The sequence below is a fragment of the Triturus cristatus genome, chromosome 5_2 (assembly GCF_964204655.1).
Source record: "Triturus cristatus chromosome 5_2, aTriCri1.1, whole genome shotgun sequence".
NCBI lineage: Eukaryota > Metazoa > Chordata > Amphibia > Caudata > Salamandridae > Triturus > Triturus cristatus.
Genome location: NC_140588.1, coordinates 482,455,915 through 482,472,725, shown reverse-complemented (window position 1 = coordinate 482,472,725; position 16,811 = coordinate 482,455,915). Strand labels below are relative to the sequence as shown.

The window sequence follows — 16,811 nt, the reverse complement described above, 5'->3', positions numbered from 1 at the left end:
CCCCGGTGCTGCACCCACTGGGGCCCCTGTAGGAATCTTCACCGCAAACCTCTATCATACATGCCAACAGACCCTATTCAGGAGGGAGACTCACAATATTTTAAGCCCAAAATGGCTTTGTTTTAGAAGTCTTGAGCTTTAAAATGTCCTCCACTTTAATGTAAATCAATGGGGAAAATCAATTACCCGATGATTTTTTTCCTCTAAGTCTCTCTTACCAGGTTCAAAATATTCGCATAATGCTCCACTGTATACCTCGCTTATTTTTCTATGACAAGCAGCTCGAGCGGCATTTGATAATGGCTTTCCATGAATCTATACTCTGCCTTCTACCTACTGCAGCAACTAAGGAATTCGACCGCACGCGCAGCTGGGTGGCACAGGCAGTGTGCAGCGCGCGCTGTTCGGACAGATCCAGCCAGCAACCAGTGTGGCCCATGTGACCGGCTGCGGAGGGAGGCCGCGGCTCTGTGCACGTTGTATTCACCCCTCCCGTTCGGAATAGGCTCCTCCCCCGCACCGCCTCTGCTGCCTGCAGGGACTAGCTGCACACACTTTAAAACAGTAAGCTGCTCGACGGTGGCTGACAGACAGCCTGCGGTGCGGACGCCCTCTTGAAGAGACGGCGGAAAGTGTCCCGCGGTAGTCTGCGAGGATAGAAGCTACAGAAACCTGATTTCCGGCAGACGTCGCCCGGAAAGGAACTGCAGAAGTGGTTTGTTTGCACGGATTTCGATGCACGCGCATGAAATAAAGAGGCAGTGAGAGACAGTTGACCTGCTGTGAGGTGCGTGCACGACCCTGCCGCAGGTTAAGCCCACACGGTGCAGGGATGCGGCTTCTGCTGTCGCTCAGCCGGCAGCCCACAGAAGCTGCGTGCCAGTCGCCGTGACCCCGGCTTCACGTTCCTGTCTCTGGAAGACGCGGCCGGTGCCACTCTTGCAAAGGGTCTGGAGGGGTACTACTGATTTATGATGCCAGCAGCACACACTGTGTCAGCTAGAGTCTCACCCGCTCCCTAAAGATTATCTTTGAGCCATTCATTTAAATTCCTCGGTTGCTTCATCTGCACATCAATCGGTGGATAAGAACCTGCATTGGACGATCACAACTTTGATGATTAGCCATGTGACTTGATTAATAACGGTGAACTACCCTGGCATCACACTTTGGCCAGACTTGTGTGTCCTTTTACTTTCATCGAATCTCCCCAGAGAATATTATTTTTCAAATGAAATATTGTATTTCGATTCAGAACCCTCAGATCTCTCTCCGGTGGATGTTCGGACCTTGAAGCCCGTGGAAGTGTACCCCTCACCCCTGGTAAGGACCATGGGAGGAAATCTGGGCTGCCATCGCTCCATCCCTAAGGACCCGTCCGACTTTTGCCAGAGCAGTCGTAAGTTCAGCGCGGCCTGCAACTTCAGCAACATCCTCGTGGTGAACCCGGAGCGGCTGAACATCAACGCCGCCACCGAGGAGGAGCTCATGACGCTCCCCGGGGTCACGCGCTCGGTGGCCCAGAGCATCGTGGAGTACCGCGAGTATATCGGGGGGTTTAAAAAGGTGGAGGACCTGGCGCTGGTGAGTGGGGTGGGGGCTGCCAAACTGGAGCAGGTGAAGTTCGAGATCTGCGTGGGCAGTACCGGCAGGGGGGGCTCGGGGCAGCACTCCCCCAGTACCTCTCTGAGGAAGGATAGAGGTGAGCACCCCCCGGGTCACCAACGCCTGTCCTCTGTGTCTTCTGCAAACGCCACCAAACTCAACATCAACACAGCCACCGCCGCCCAGCTGATGAGCCTCCGGGGCGTCACCGAGGCCATGGCGCGCGGCATCGTGCATTATCGCACTGAGCACGGACCTTTCCGCAGTGTGGAGGACCTGGTGAAGGTGGGCTCTGTCAGCGCCTCCTTCCTGGAGAGAATCAGGCACCACGTGTCGGCAGAGAAGTCCAGGCCCCCCTCCACCGCCACGGCCAACAATAACGGGGGGCTGCACTTCACCGCCAGGCCGCACCCCAGCCCCACTTCGCTCAGCTTGCAAAGTGAGGACTTGGATTTCCCTCCTGGGGGCCCCACGCAGCTCATCTCCACCCGCCCCCCCGTGGAAGTGTTCGCTGGGGTGCGGGACGGCCAGCCTGTGGTCCGGGTGGCCACCTGGAACCTTCAGAACTGCTCCTTGGAGAAAGCCACTAACCCTGGTGTGCGAGAGGTGGTGTGCATGACTCTGCTGGAGAACAGGTAAGAGGGTTAGGCTAAATGAGTCATATTGGGTTTGCCTTTTTATTTACCTGACAGTATCGACTTTGGGGGTGATGTGCCATAGGATGGAGTATTAGTCACTTGGCTGTTGGTGGTTACTACACCTTTGGAGCACTATTCATGCAATATCAAATTAGCATCCAAAAATCAACAATGACTACTCTGCTTATGACCTCGTAAAATGGTGCCATTGTAAGGTTGGCATCCCAGTGGAACGAAGGATGCGGCAGCTGTGCTGAGAATGCGAATGACTGCTCAAAGAATTCTTGTCGCCTCGGGTCCTAAACCTCTGGCGCGCGCGTCAGAACTGCCACGCTTCCTGATGTTTCCACCTGCACTGAATGCACATGCGGAAGTGCACGTGATTCAGATCACTTTAATTTTTGATAGATTGCTGTAATATCAGTGTCTTCAGGTCCCTAGTAGAAAATATTAATTTAATTATTTACCTAGGCTTGCAAAGCACCGACCATGCCTTAGGCGCGCCAGTGTACTCTGCAGACCAGCACGGACTTTATGGTACCTTACAACGTGCCGCTGACAAGCAGAGAGAACAAATAAACAACCGCTCAATCAACAGCATGGGGGCAGAGACAACCGGAAAACACATGCGGTCACACCGTTCTGTTAAGGGAACAGAAACCATGATTGCATGCCCCTGCCTTAGACTGCCTTGCAAGTTGCAAGGCCTGGTGGTACTGGCAGTGAAGAAACAACAGTGGCCCTAACTCCGAGGGAGACTTCTCCAACTGCCTTTGAGGGTTCTTCTTACTAAAACAGATTCACTCTTTAGGTGTTTGTTTTTGTAAAACAAAAACAATCGATGAGCGGGGCAAAAATCCTGGTGCCCACTTGCAAACTGCTGTCTATGCAGTGCACCTGCGGGTGCACTGGGGACAGAGAAATCCACACCAAGCAGATGGGGATCTCTGGGAATGGCAGGCAGCCCTGTGCCATGAGGGGCGGAGGACAGGCACTGCTCAGATGGTAAGCTTTCTGCCCTCCATTCAATCAACCCATTGGTCTAATGTACTTCTCAGAAATTACACCTTGCACAAGGCTGGTGTAATGCATGCCGCGCAAGGCTGGTTTAATGCGTGTAGCACAAGGCTGGTGTAATGCGTGCAGCACCAGGCTGGCGCAATGCTTGCAGCACCAGGCTGGCGTAATGCATTCAGCACCAGGCTGGCGTAATGCATGCAACACCAGGCTGGTTTAATGCATGCAGCACAAGGCTGGTGTAATGCGTGTAGCACAAGGCTGGTGTAATGCGTGCAGCACCAGGCTGGCGTAATGCTTGCAGCACCAGGCTGGAGTAATGTATGCAACACAAGGAGATGATGGACGGAGCACTGAAACTTTTCAGACACTCACCCCCAGTCACAGATCTGGGTTGAATCCATCACCATTCTTTAGCTCACTTCGCCATCTCAGTTCAGACCTAGCCATCTGCAAATCAGTCTTGACCCTGTGCATCATGGGAACAGTCCAGCCCGAACTGCCAAGCCAGGTCTTTCCTGAAGTGGAAACAAGCATCCTGGGACCAGTTTCTGGGTAACACCCTTCATCAGCCAGGCTAGCTTGAATCCAGTGAAGTAATGTATGCAGCACAAGTCTGGTCTAATGCATGCAGTGCCAGGCGGGCATAATGCATGCAGCACGAGGCTGGCATAATGCATGCAGCACGCGGTGCTTGCAGCACAAGGCTGGTGTAATGCGTGCAGTACAAGGCTGACGTAATGGATGCAGCACGAGGCTGGCGTAATGCATGCAGTACAAGGCTGGCGTAATGAATGCAGCACGATGCTGGTGTAATGCATGCAGCACAAGGCTGATCTAATGTATGCATCACAATTTTGGTGTAATGTGTGCAGCACAGGCTGCCGTAATGCATGCAGTACCAGGCTGGAGTAATGCATGTAGCACAAGGCAGGGCTAATGCATGCAGCACAAGGCTGGCGCAATGCATACAGCACGATGCTGGTGTAATAGATGCAGCATGAGGCTGGCGTAATGCATGCAGCCTGAGGCTGGTGTAATGAATGCAGCACAAGGCTGGCGTAATGCATGCAGCACAAGGCTTGTGAAATGTATGGTGTAATGCGTGCAGCACAAGGCTGGTGTAATGCATGAAGCACAAGGCTGGTGTAATGCATGAAGCACAAAGCTGTCGTAATGCATGCACCACAAGGCTTGTGTCATGCGTGCACCACAAGGCTGGTGTCATGCGTGCACCACAAGGCTGGTGTCATGCCTGCACCACAAGGCTGGTGTCATGCCTGCACCACAAGGCTGATGTAATGCGTGCAGCAAGAGACTGGCGTAATGCATGCAGCGCGAGGCTGGTGTAATGCATGCAGCGCGAGGCTGGCGTAATGCATGCAGCGCGAGGCTGGCGTACTGCATGCAGCACAAGGCTGGCGTACTGCATGCAGCACAAGGCTGGCGTACTGCATGCAGCACAAGGCTGGCGTAATATATGCAGCACAAGGCTGGTGTAATGCATGCAGCACAAGGCTGGTGTAATGCATGCAGCACAAGGCTGGCGTAATGCATGCAGCACAAGGCTGGCGTAATGCATGCAACACAAGGCTGGCGTAATGCATGCAGCACAAGGCTGGTGTAATGCATGCAGCACAAGGCCGGTCTAATGCATGAAGCACAGGGCTGGTCTAATGCATACATGTGTAGGCCTTTATCTGGCACAATCCTAGCTGAGAGGAGTGGAGTGCTGCACATGGATCATGACAAAAGTACTGGAGTGGAGGACGAGTCACACTTATTGATGGAGTACTTAAGTGCCCAGAGAAAGAGAGTGAGGTTGGCCTTTGTCGTTAGTTACTGTGGTAACGGAAATGCTAAAAGTGCAGTAAAATGTGTGATAATGAAGGTGCACCCGATGACTAACAGGTTTTGTTGTATTCTTGTCTCTGTATCTCTACATTCTGGTGTAATACAGTGCCTCCTAAAAGCAGTTATGTTATTGCCACACTGCGGTAATACCTCCGGTTTACCACGCACCTTTTAACCAGCACATTTGAGTTCATGCTAAAAAGTTCGGGCCGTGTTACCTACCACCCCACAGACACCCGATGCAAGAACCGCCGAGCTTGGGTTGCTAAAGACAAACCGAGCCTGTGGAAAGCTTGAGGGCCTGTGTAATATAGCATAGCCTGCACCAATGCCTATTGTCTTACGCGCTCCTAATTCGGAAAAGCCTGCTTTCGAGTCCCTGCCAGAGATTGCAAACACAGCCCCACAACGCACGCTCTTTTTTCGTAATCTTTAATACGAAGGGAGACAATCATTTTTATTGAGGCTCGGTCCACGGTAATGGAACACCACCCGCTCCGCGCCAGCACCGCCTCAATTCCCCACCTCCTCAGTAGCTCAGACTTCACGCACAAGTCGCAGTCTTGAGCACTGTGGGAAGCCTGCGCTTTGCTTTACCGTAATCATCAACATTCTGAACGCGTTGTGGACGCCCGAGGAATTGCTTGGGAAGAGGAGGTGTTGACATTTTGGATGCGTGCCCGCCAGGAAGTATACACCCTTTCACTGTGCAAATGATACGAAGCGCCAGATCACATAAAGTTTTCTCTCGTGCAAAAATTAATAACATTAAGTTTTCGTAAAATGAAAGGAGGCAATGAGGAATTGATGCAGTGCATATTACACACGGAGTTTAGCAACAGAGCAGAAATCTGCTGGTTTTCTATAATAAGACAACCAGTGGTAAAGCCAACGGATGCGGCGTTGGCAAGCGTGCTGTGTTTTTTGTATTTTGCAAGTATATGCAAAAAACGTGGCAAGCACCTTAAAGCAAAGGAGCGACCTAACAGCTCATATACATCAGCCCTCACTCACACTGAAGTGCAATCCGTCTGTTGTGCCCGTGCACATGAGATCAGGCCTCAGACAGAATGAAGTGGGCTGCCAGTGGCCCCATGCTCTTATGTTGTCATGTATCGAAGCAAAATGTGAATGACACTTGAACACACCATTGGATGAGGAGGGCTGCCCAAAAGCCCTCTATGTCTGTATGCATGTATTTTTTGGAAAGCATGAGTCTGACAAGAAAGATACAAGTGTCCCTAGCCCAGTTCTAACCATGCACAATTATAAGAGTCTCCAATTCTCAATTAGAGCAAAGTAAGTTTTTGGGAAAAGTCCCTTTGCAGCATGCCCTATTATGAATGCTACATAAACCGTGCTAAAGGCATGCACAAAGGGCCGGATTAAGACCTTTAGAGGCCTTAAGCACTTACAAGATTTTGGTGCCCCATATATTTACTTCAAAATATAAACCATAATCAACCGTAAAATAAAATGTTATTTTTCGTAATGAAACAGAACTTACAGTAAGGGTGGAAAATAATGTTTATTTTTGTACACTTCCACTTCATTTATAGGTTCAGCTGCACCATATGGTCCATGGTAAATCCGGCAATATGTTTATGTTTCTATGTTATCTGTTATTTTGCTTAATGGTTGATCCAGCCCTGCATGCACAGGTGCTCTCATTAGAATCAGAACGGGTTTCGGAATCTATCTACTCACAGGTTGCATTTGGAATTATGATGAAAGCTGCCAAGAGAAGAGGGGTACAGGATCTAAAAAGACAGTGCGCCAGATTCACAAAGCTAACTTAAGCTTTCAAATACGTTTACCCTTGAGTACTTTTACTACTAAAAAAACAATAGTAAGTCCATTCCTACACATGGTCAACCACTGGCACTGCTGCACTCTCCCATAGAAAATAATGAAGGCAGGAATTTAAAACGTAACCCTTTAGGAAATCATTTTAAATTAAATTATTTAAAATGGTTAAAATAATAAAAAAATAAAAAAATCCCACCCAAAGAAAAAAAAGTTGTTTATGGGCTTTAACAATTATTAAAAGTGAAGCATAGAATTAATTTCAATGAATTGAATATTTTTTTACATACCATTTATTTGTGCATTCTTTTTTTAATTAAAAATAGGTTGTTAAAATATTTTATCATTAATAAATGTGAACTATATAGTTTTTAACATTATTTATATTTTTAAGTATTTTAAATAATGTAATTTAATTCAACATTATTTATTATGGGGTTTTATTTTATGTCCCTACCTTCATTGTTTTCTATGGAGACTGTTGCAGTACCAGTGGTTGGCCATATGTAGTGATGTAATTTTTTTTATTTTTATTAGTAGTAACTTACACTCAAAGTTTGTGAAAACCGATATATAGTAAACATACTCAAAACTGTAAACCTACTCAAAAGTGTACGTTTCCTTTGGGAATCAGAGCCAGCATGACCAGTTTGGCCTTCTTTTCAAGCTTCATTGAAGCAGAAATAACATTAAGGCCCATTATGTCTTGCACAAGGTATAGAATGTTCTATGTAGATTCCATTACAAAACAATGTGTGGCATTGCAGCTTTTCCTCGTTGCACACAGAGCATGCAGCCAATCACGCACAGAACAGGTTCAGCATGGGATGGTACACCAGTGCCTTTTCCATGGTGAAGTCCTTAGTGCCTCATATTTTGAAGCCTCTCAACTACTTGTTGTGCACCTTTTTATTTTCTTACCCTAATTCAGAATACAATTTCTATATTTTACTGGTCATTGGATTGCAGTAGACTAGTTTACCTGCCTTATTCTGTATTAGATACAATTGCAGATTACTTTTCTTGCATTCTGTGCAAGTACATAATACTTCACATATACACATGCAGCACGTAAAGCAGAAAAGCTCTATGCAACTGCCAAGAAGCTTCAAGCCATGAGTGACCCCTTCAGCAATTCATTTTTCTTTTTTAACCGATGACACAATGCATTCTGGAGTTTATACTTTCAGTGTTCCAATTGCAGGTATGTGCCTAGATGTCCTGACATGCAAAGTGAGGGAGCCCCTGCAACTATGTGAACCTTCCTTCAAATGTAAAGCACGTATCAAACAGACAGCAGTGCAAGCATCTCTCCTACATCAATCATAGACAATAGGGGTATAGGCTTCCTTTTAAAAGCATAGGGTTCATTTATGCAGATGGTTGCTGGTGGTGGACACCGGCGCTCAGTTTGGGGAGCAGCACTTATTCTTCATCTTCAGGATTTGAACAGCAGAAAAGAGAGAAAGGAGAATGAAGCAAAAGATAGGAGAACATTGCCAAAGGGAGAAAGCAAGGATGAAAAAAAACATGCGGGTCAAAACAACAATGAAGAAGAATCAAGACCAGGCAAACATGGTAGTCTCCCCGGCATTTGTCAGCGCCAGGCTGTGCTCCTGTGCTTGTTTTTCCAAATTAAACACCAGGAACAACAGGCGGCAGCAATGCATTTCCCAGTCAGACACAGCACAGCCAACACCTGGTCAAACTTATCCAAGCACACACTAGCTCAGTTAAAGGAATCAGAAAAAGACCCCAAAAACATACTGCTCTGTTCTTTTGTTTTGTTTTTGTTTGGCCTTCATGTAGAAGGCCAAATCAGAAAATTAGGAACACCTCCACACATAGCTCTGAACACCTCAACACAAACAGGCAAGCAGGTTCAGAAAAAAGTGTATATAGAGGATGGTCTTAGACCACGTCTGGTTTTATTTTAAATTGTTTTGACATATTTTTTGCTTTTATTGGTTAGCAACATGAACGCAACACATTTGGCGCTCGAGCCACGTGGGCCAAAGTAGAAAACAGTGGCCAAATCAAGCACATTAACAGAAAAGTTCACTTAGAGACATCAAAACTATATATCACAACTGTTGAGGTGGAGGCACACATCACCGTAACATTTGAGCATAACATCGGCAGTCAGACTTCTCAATCAACGCGTCCCAGATTCGGTCAACCTTCTTCAGTACCCCCCTCGCCTTATATGTACCAGTTTTTCGAGAGCGACACTGGAATCCATGCCTCGGACCCACTCCTGTAGAGATGGGGCCTGCCAATCCATCCAGTGTCTGGCCAGATCTCTTTTGGCTACGAGATATGCCATTGCCAGAAGTGCCCGGATAGCTCTGGAGTCTCCCACAGATTCCATTATCCCCAAGAGCACTATATTGGGATCAAGTTCCAGGGGGATTCCCAGCTCCCGGCCCATGTGACCACTTATCAACATCTAATATGCCTGCGCCGCTGGACACGTCCAAATAATTTGGTAAAAAGCCCCCGTAGCAGTTCCATAGCACAGACATGCGGGGTCGCGGGCCCGGTCCATGGGCCAGAGGTGTTCAAGGGGGCAGTAGATCCTATGGAGGTATTTGAATTGGACGAGGCGTAATCTCATTGATAGCTCTAAAGCCCAAAGGGTCATCATCACCGCCACCCAGTCGTCATCATCTAAGGTCCCTACATCCTCCTCCCACCTGGTTCTCAGTGTTCCTAATGGGGTTCGTTGCGTTCGTGACCATCAACTTGTAGAGCTGGGATATCCCACGCCTTCCCAGGGCGTCAGTTACCAGTTTGCATTCGAGTGAGTTATATTCGGGGGAGCGATAAGCCTGTCTTTATAGTGCTCCAAGGCATGCTTCAACTGCTGGTAGCGGTAGAACTGAGAGTAGTGATGGCAGAAGTCACCCGGCAGGTCCTGAAAGGAGCGCATGTGGCCGTCTCTACAGACATCGCCCAGCATGGAGATTCTGATCAGGTCTCACAGTCGGAGTCCATCCAGTTTTGCAGTGTTTGCCAGCCTCGTCCGATGCCACAGGGAGGTGGCTCTAGTGAGTGTGCCATTGCACCACATATGTTGGACCGCCGAATGCTAGCAGCCGATAGGTACAAGGATTGCGGGGTCCCCGACCATATAATACAGAAAGCAAATTGTGGGGCCATAGGAATGCTCGTTCTAGTCTTTGGGCTGAGTCATTTCTGGTTTTATTTTTTTGTGCGCATTTTCTTCATTGTGTTCGCAAGGGTGTGAGTGTGTGTCTGCTTTGCTAAATTATGATAAACCACATTATAGGTATCTTTTTAAGAGTTGCAAGTGTTTACAGAAACAAGGAGCCCTGGATTTTTGGACAATTTGCAAGACACTCTTTCAAGATGACTGTATCGTTCTATAATTCATTCTAATAAACAGCCTGCCACAGTGAGGAGATGTTGACGTCCATTCAAGAGGATCAGTGCACCATGTTTACACTCATACGTTCTGTTTTAATTTATTCTAATGAGTTTGTTGAAAAGTTCAAAGCCAGAATTGTCTGTAACAAATGTTTACATTAATCAGTTATTCAAGTATGACCACACCCGAAGCGTTTTAGGAGAAGAGTATTTTACCCAATAGCTACATATCACCCTTGGATCTGTGCTCATGGTGCCAAATACATGTAAAACTATAGGCCTGGTGTTAGCTCTACCAGTGCTTGTTTTGTCTTGTCATGATTTTTTTAAAACAGAAATTCTGGTAAGGTGCAGGAACTTCTGTGTCTGAAAGAAAAAGTGAGTAAAAACAAAAAACTTCTTTGGGTGTAAAAAACAGAACACATATTGCCATTATAGTATCTTTCAATAAAGGGAACTACTTTAAGTATGGATGCGCTCCTTGTAGAAGAGCTGAATGCCGTCATTTACAGTGAAGTTAGCCAATGGCTGAAGGGGGCTAGCCAATTGCCCCATGCTGTTTACTGTAGTGGTGGGGAAAACATGTGAATGACACAATAACAAACCAATGGATGAAGAGGGCTTGCTGAAAATAGTCTAAAAGTATATTATACATATAATTTTAGTACAGTCAAAAGGTCTTGGTTAATGCCAGACCTAAAAAAAAAAATACAGAAGTGCCGTCCAATAAAAAGAACAGCCTGGACACTCTGGGATTGGCATGAAACAACATAAATCAATGAGTGCGGTTACAGACCATGCTGGCGTTGTCAAGTGATGACATCTGGGTAGTGTTTCAGGGGCGGCCTGTAAATGCTGAAGGGTGGGCACTGACCTCCAGTTACAGTTCTGGACCTCACACTTAAGTGAATAGGGGTGCAGTGAAAAGTGATACACAGGCAAAAGTTAAAGTGCATCACACATAAAAAGACATATGACTCCTTAAAGTGGATTTATACAGCGTGAACAGAGTTTATACAAGTAAGTTGTTAACAATAGACTTATATAGATTGCCAAGTAGCTTCAAGCCATGAGTGACCCTTCCTCTTATCACTTTTTACTGCACCCCTTTTCTCTTAAGAGTGAGCACCGGATCTTTAGGAAAAAAAATATAAAATTGATGAAAACATGCAATGAATACATTCATTGCAATATAGCATTGTTTTCTGCCTGTTCTTTATATGCCTTGGTAATTTAATACATTTGTTGTTGTCAACTACGGAAGACATTTCACTTCACTACTGAGACTACGGTCCTAGTAAACATTGTTCCTTTAGCATAATATGTTACCCCAGGTTCTCTAACCGTTATGGGATCCCCTTGTTAAACATATAGCTGTTATAGTTTCGCCACAGTCCTACTGTGGAAAGCCAAGATAACCTTCACAAACAGCAAATAACGTGGATCAAATTCAGCCCTAAGGCCCCTTCTGACTACTCCTTTTGCCATCTCTCAACTTGTATTTATTGAATAAGATCAGCCCACCTCTTAATGTATTGGAGTTGCACAAATTAGATAGCAAATAGGCATGAATACTGCTTTTTAGTTCTTAATGCATATATCATGTGCTGTTAGTTCTTGGTAATCCATATAACTCAACTTTTCACAAGGATAAGTATGCAGAGTTGTGCTGAGTCAGGACTTAGATAAAAAGCTGACTCTCTCCATGCTGGGCACCTGGGTCTGAGGGGGAGATTGAGGTTAAGTGAATAGCTGAATAATTACACTTTCAGTGGATACTCAATTTATGATCCGGGATAGAACTTGAGACAGAAAAGAAAATGTGGCTGGAAGCACTATATAAACAAATATTGACAGCGAAAATGGCTATCTCGAAGCGTCCCATCCACCCAGATCGTAACCAGGCCCTAAATGCCTCCCCCTTTCACATGGTCGAACATTACAAGAAAATAGAACTCATTCGTTTTGGTTCTTTACCTGCTCTAAACATGCACTTATCTATTGTGGTGCCTTATTTTCATTTCCCTGCATTCATGGATGTTTTTTCTCTATCTGCAACCACTTCACACGTTTCTTTTAATTCGTTTACCATGCCGACCTATCAGCATCTGTTTGCAGTTGCTTCAAAGCAATTAATCACTGAAACATCTCCTTTGAAAACAAGAAGACTCCAGCCCGCCGGCCATGCATTGACACGGGTCACATAGCTATCACAACAAACAGTACCTCAAAGTGCTTTCTGTACAAACGCACTTTGTTTCTGTCAGTGCAAGTGGGCTGCCAATCAAAAGAACAGATAGTGAGTCAGCATTTAATAAATGCGTGCTCCATTCCCGAGGCAAGATGCTGCGTATCTCTCTTTTAGTCAGTCACGTCACCATTCTACAGAGCAGCCCGCCCCTTTAGTTTGTGGAATGCATATTGTACGCAATAATTTTTCAGAAAAGGTACACACCATTATGTCAGACCTACATTGAGTTAAATTGCGTGCAATACCTTAGATAATATTAGAAATGCGTAGTGATAAACAAGACACAAAGTTATTTAAGGAGCATACACTTAATATCTATGCATTTCTATAAATGCAGCACATGGCGTTTTTAATTGTCGTATTATTATTTTGATACCCAAAAGGCGCATGGATTGAGTTTTTATTTTTTTATTTTTTTTTATCTTCTCATGGCCAGCTATCCTCACCCCAAGTTACTTTGGTTTTTCTTATTTTACTGTTTCTGGAACAGTCCCTCTTTTGAAGTCTTAATGGTACTCTTTCTTTAGATATTTATATTGTCTCCAAGGTCAGATTTGTGTGTAAACAAGGGAAGTACTAAGCGGAGGCCAAAGTCTCATGAAATAAAAAAGTAGTAGAACTCTGATTGGCAGTGAGAGGATGTGGCAGGGAATAAATCCAGGCAAGGGGAGAAAGGTTTGGTTAAAATAATTTTAAAATAAGAATTAAAATAGTTTAAAAAATGTGTAAGTATATATCAGTGGAAACAAATGTAGTGGATCTCCCTTCCCGTTAGGTTTCACTCACTATGAGTTCTGGAACTCAGGACATACAGATGTAAACATTAGTGAACACACTAATCTGATTAGCTTCACCAATATGTCTTCACACACTCCAGCTTTCCATGCCACTGAGGCACACCTCAGTTCATAGTAATGTTTTGCCAATCTTTGCATAAGTATCATTTTTTGTTGTGACTATGATCTCCTCTGTGCTTTACTAAAGTTAGCGCTCTGTCTGGGTGATAAGACCATTTAGAATATGCTTTGAAAACAAGCCAGAGATGCTGTTAATCACGATGTTCCCATTTCTCAATCATAGTTATTGCTGCAGCAAGGACATTGAATAAAAAAGAAACAATTATTTTAGTTGTTGAAACAAATAATTATGGGTTTGCTATATGTTGTGACATCTGCGGTGATTCTTTATTGTACTTATTAGTACTAGTATTTTTATAGCACAAGTGGCATACGTAGCATTGCGGATACATGGGAGAGATTTTGGGTAAGGGATAACATTATTGGTATTGTGTACACTGGTGGGGGGGGGGGGGGGTCTTGTTGCTAGACCAGTGGCTGAAGAAGCGTAGGGGGGAGGTGGGCTTATACATTTGATGAGCTCAATCCATATTGACCTCCGGGGGGGTTGTTTTAAATACGATGTTTAGCAAACTTGATGCCTAGAGGTAGAAAAAACACCACGAACCACATCTGGTTCGTAACATGTTAAGTAATGCATAAGTTTGAATCAAACGTTTCTCTTTTACACCGTTCTACCCCTTCTAGACTAGACTCATCACCCCACCTCTGGCATATTGGGAGAAAAGGCGCGTTTTCCATCCAATTTAAGATTGCCGAAACTACTAGAATTCTGTGCAGCAATCGCCTTAGACAATGTGTGCTGCTTAGACGTATCGCAGATGTTTGGTTGGATCAAAACATTCAGGATTTGTTGTCTATGTAGAAAACGGCAACTGGTGATAGAAAATGGATTCCTGTAAAACGTATTCTTTATTTAGTCGTCTCTGCAGAGAAACGCAGCTGTCACTCTTCAAAATCTGCTCTTCCAAGACCTCGCTCGGACTAAAAGCGAAATCGTGTACTAGCAGGAAAAGTAGGCCGGCGCGTGAGGGGCGATAAAGAGCGGGAAATCTAAGGCCCTGGAAGGCAGAGGGAGGAGGCAGGTGCTGTGGAACGTTCATGCCTGTTTGAATAGCGCCAGCTCTGACAGGGTCACAGAGGGCAACGTCCATCGCGCTCCCCGAAATATAACAATTAGAAGAATGTAACGGACGACAGGTTTTATTTCACTCACGGTTGGTCTCCGTTGCTTCATTTCTACAGTTCATTTACCAGCCTGGGACAGATCTAAGTGCAAGTGTGTTAATGTAATGTGACTGCACTCCTCTCCAATTTGTAAACATGCTCTCTCTGGGCAGTTTGAAGTTCTGTGTAAATTTACATGGCGCTAAACAGGCCACAGTGCAGTGGAGAGCTGCACACGGTGGGGATTGCCACTGACCCGCAGGCGGGGCTGGGAAAGTGGGATGGGGGTTCTTTTAAAAGATGGTATTATAATCGGATAGTTGCACTGTAACAAGTTATTGCTTAAAGAGAAGTGTCTCCTACTCTTCTTGGAAGTGGAGATTGGATAAGGTTAGATTGAGTTGGGATGGAGTTCCAGACTAGCAGCTCAGCAGGAGAAAGCGTGAAGTTTCATCTTCTCTTTTCTGTATTTCTCCATGTCAGGGGTACTCACAAACTTTCTCTCGGGGGCCAAATTTACAGTGTGGTTTGTGGCCGAGGGCCGCACCTGTGGGGGCGGGGTCAGTGGTGGAGGGGGCGGGGCTAGAGCAACTAAAAAAAACTGACCATGAGGTTGAACACAGACCCCTGCAGCGGACGCATTCGTCCACTGAGCCACCAGACCCAGCATACACACACACACATATGTATACAGTTCATTGGGGATATTTCCGTCAGAAGAACCGCACTTGAACACAAGCTGCTTTTCCCCACAAGCTTTTATTAGGTATGGTTCGTCGCGCTTGCCTGTAATTATTCACACCTGACTGAGCCCGACGCGTTTCAATGACTCTCTTCCTCAGAGGCTCACACAGTCAGTAGTATGCGAATGAAAGTTCCCCGAGTCCTTGTTTGGCAGTATATCGTACGCAACGTGCTGTCTCATATAGAGCAGCCCATTTGGTCATACGACATACTGCCAAACAGGGACTCTCTCTCTCCCGGTCTCACTCTCTCTCTCCCGGTCTCCCTCCCTCTCTGTCTCCCTCCCTCCCTGTCTCACTCCCTCACTCTCTGTCTCCCTCTCTGTCTCCCCCTCTCTCTGTCTCCCCCTCTCTCTGTCTCCCCCTCCCTCTGTCTCCCTCCCTTAAAAACCTGGCTGTTCACTGGATAATCTGCCCCCTCTTTAGGCCCCTGCTCTTTTTACTATTATGTTTTCCAGCTCTTTCTTTGGTCTGGAGCACAAAAGCGCCGGGACACTCCTTTGGAGTAGCCGTTGCGCTATAAAAGTCCCATTTAACATAACATAACATAACCTTTGTCTCCCTCTGTCTCCCTCCATCTCCCTCTGTCTCCCTCCATCTCCCTCTGTCTCCCTCCCTTTGTCTCCCTCTCTCTCTCCCTGTTTCCCTCTCTCTCTCCCTGTTTCCCTCTCTCTCTCCCTCTCTCTCTCCCTGTCTCCCTCTCTCTCTCCCTGTCTCCCTCTCTGTCTCCCTGTCTCCCTCTTTCTGTCACCCTGTCTCCCTCTGTGTCCCTCTGTCTCCCTCCCCCTCTCTCTCCCTCCCTCTCTCCCTCCCTCTGTCTCCCTCCCTCTGTCTCCCTCCCTCTCGGTCTCCCTCCCTCTCGGTCTCCCTCCCTCTGTCTCCCTCCCTCTCGGTCTCCCTCCCTCTCGGTCTCCCTCCCTCTCGCTGTCTCCCTCCCTCTCGCTGTCTCCCTCCCTCTCGCTGTCTCCCTCCCTCTCGCCGTCTCCCTCCCTCTCGCTGTCTCCCTCCCCCTCTCTGTGTGGCAGCTCGGGATGAGACAGCTTCCCGGGCTTGGGTGGGTTTGGGGAGGCCGCATTGTGAGGCCGCAGGTAGGGCAGCACCAGCGATGCTAGCCTGTTCGCCACAGAGGGGTAGGAGCAAATCGAGGCTCGTGGGCCCTGGTGAGAGGCATAAGAGATGCCTACGGTGGTGTGCGGCCCGCAGAGGAGAGACTGCTGAAAAAGCAGGTCCTTGCGTTGCTGTTCGATCGTCTTATCTCCCATCGAGTTTTAAGGGCAGAGGATCTGCGAGAGGTTGCTTGGGTAACACAGGCCATCAGGCGCGCAACACCCATTGGACTCAAAGGGCTTCAGCCCCCCCCCCACCCCCGTCGCGTGTGGCAGCCGGGATGAGACAGCCTCGCTGCGCACACACAGCCGCACCCGAGCACTTCACAGGTCTTTAAAAGACCATTTGCATGTTAATGAGGCCTCGCTGTTTCACC

At 46.7% G+C, this 16,811-nt stretch overlaps 1 protein-coding gene across 1 annotated transcript in view; it reads left to right on the top strand.

Annotated features, from left to right (window-relative positions):
• Positions 1–518: 518 nt before the first annotated feature.
• Positions 519–16,811, top strand: part of EEPD1 (endonuclease/exonuclease/phosphatase family domain containing 1) — a 250,630-nt gene continuing 234,337 nt past the window's right edge. Inside the window, exon 1 of the mRNA XM_085607475.1 lies at positions 519–2,240. Coding sequence (XP_085463601.1) covers positions 1,333–2,240 — 908 coding nt within the window. The 5' untranslated portion in view covers positions 519–1,332. The remainder of the gene's footprint in view (positions 2,241–16,811) is intronic.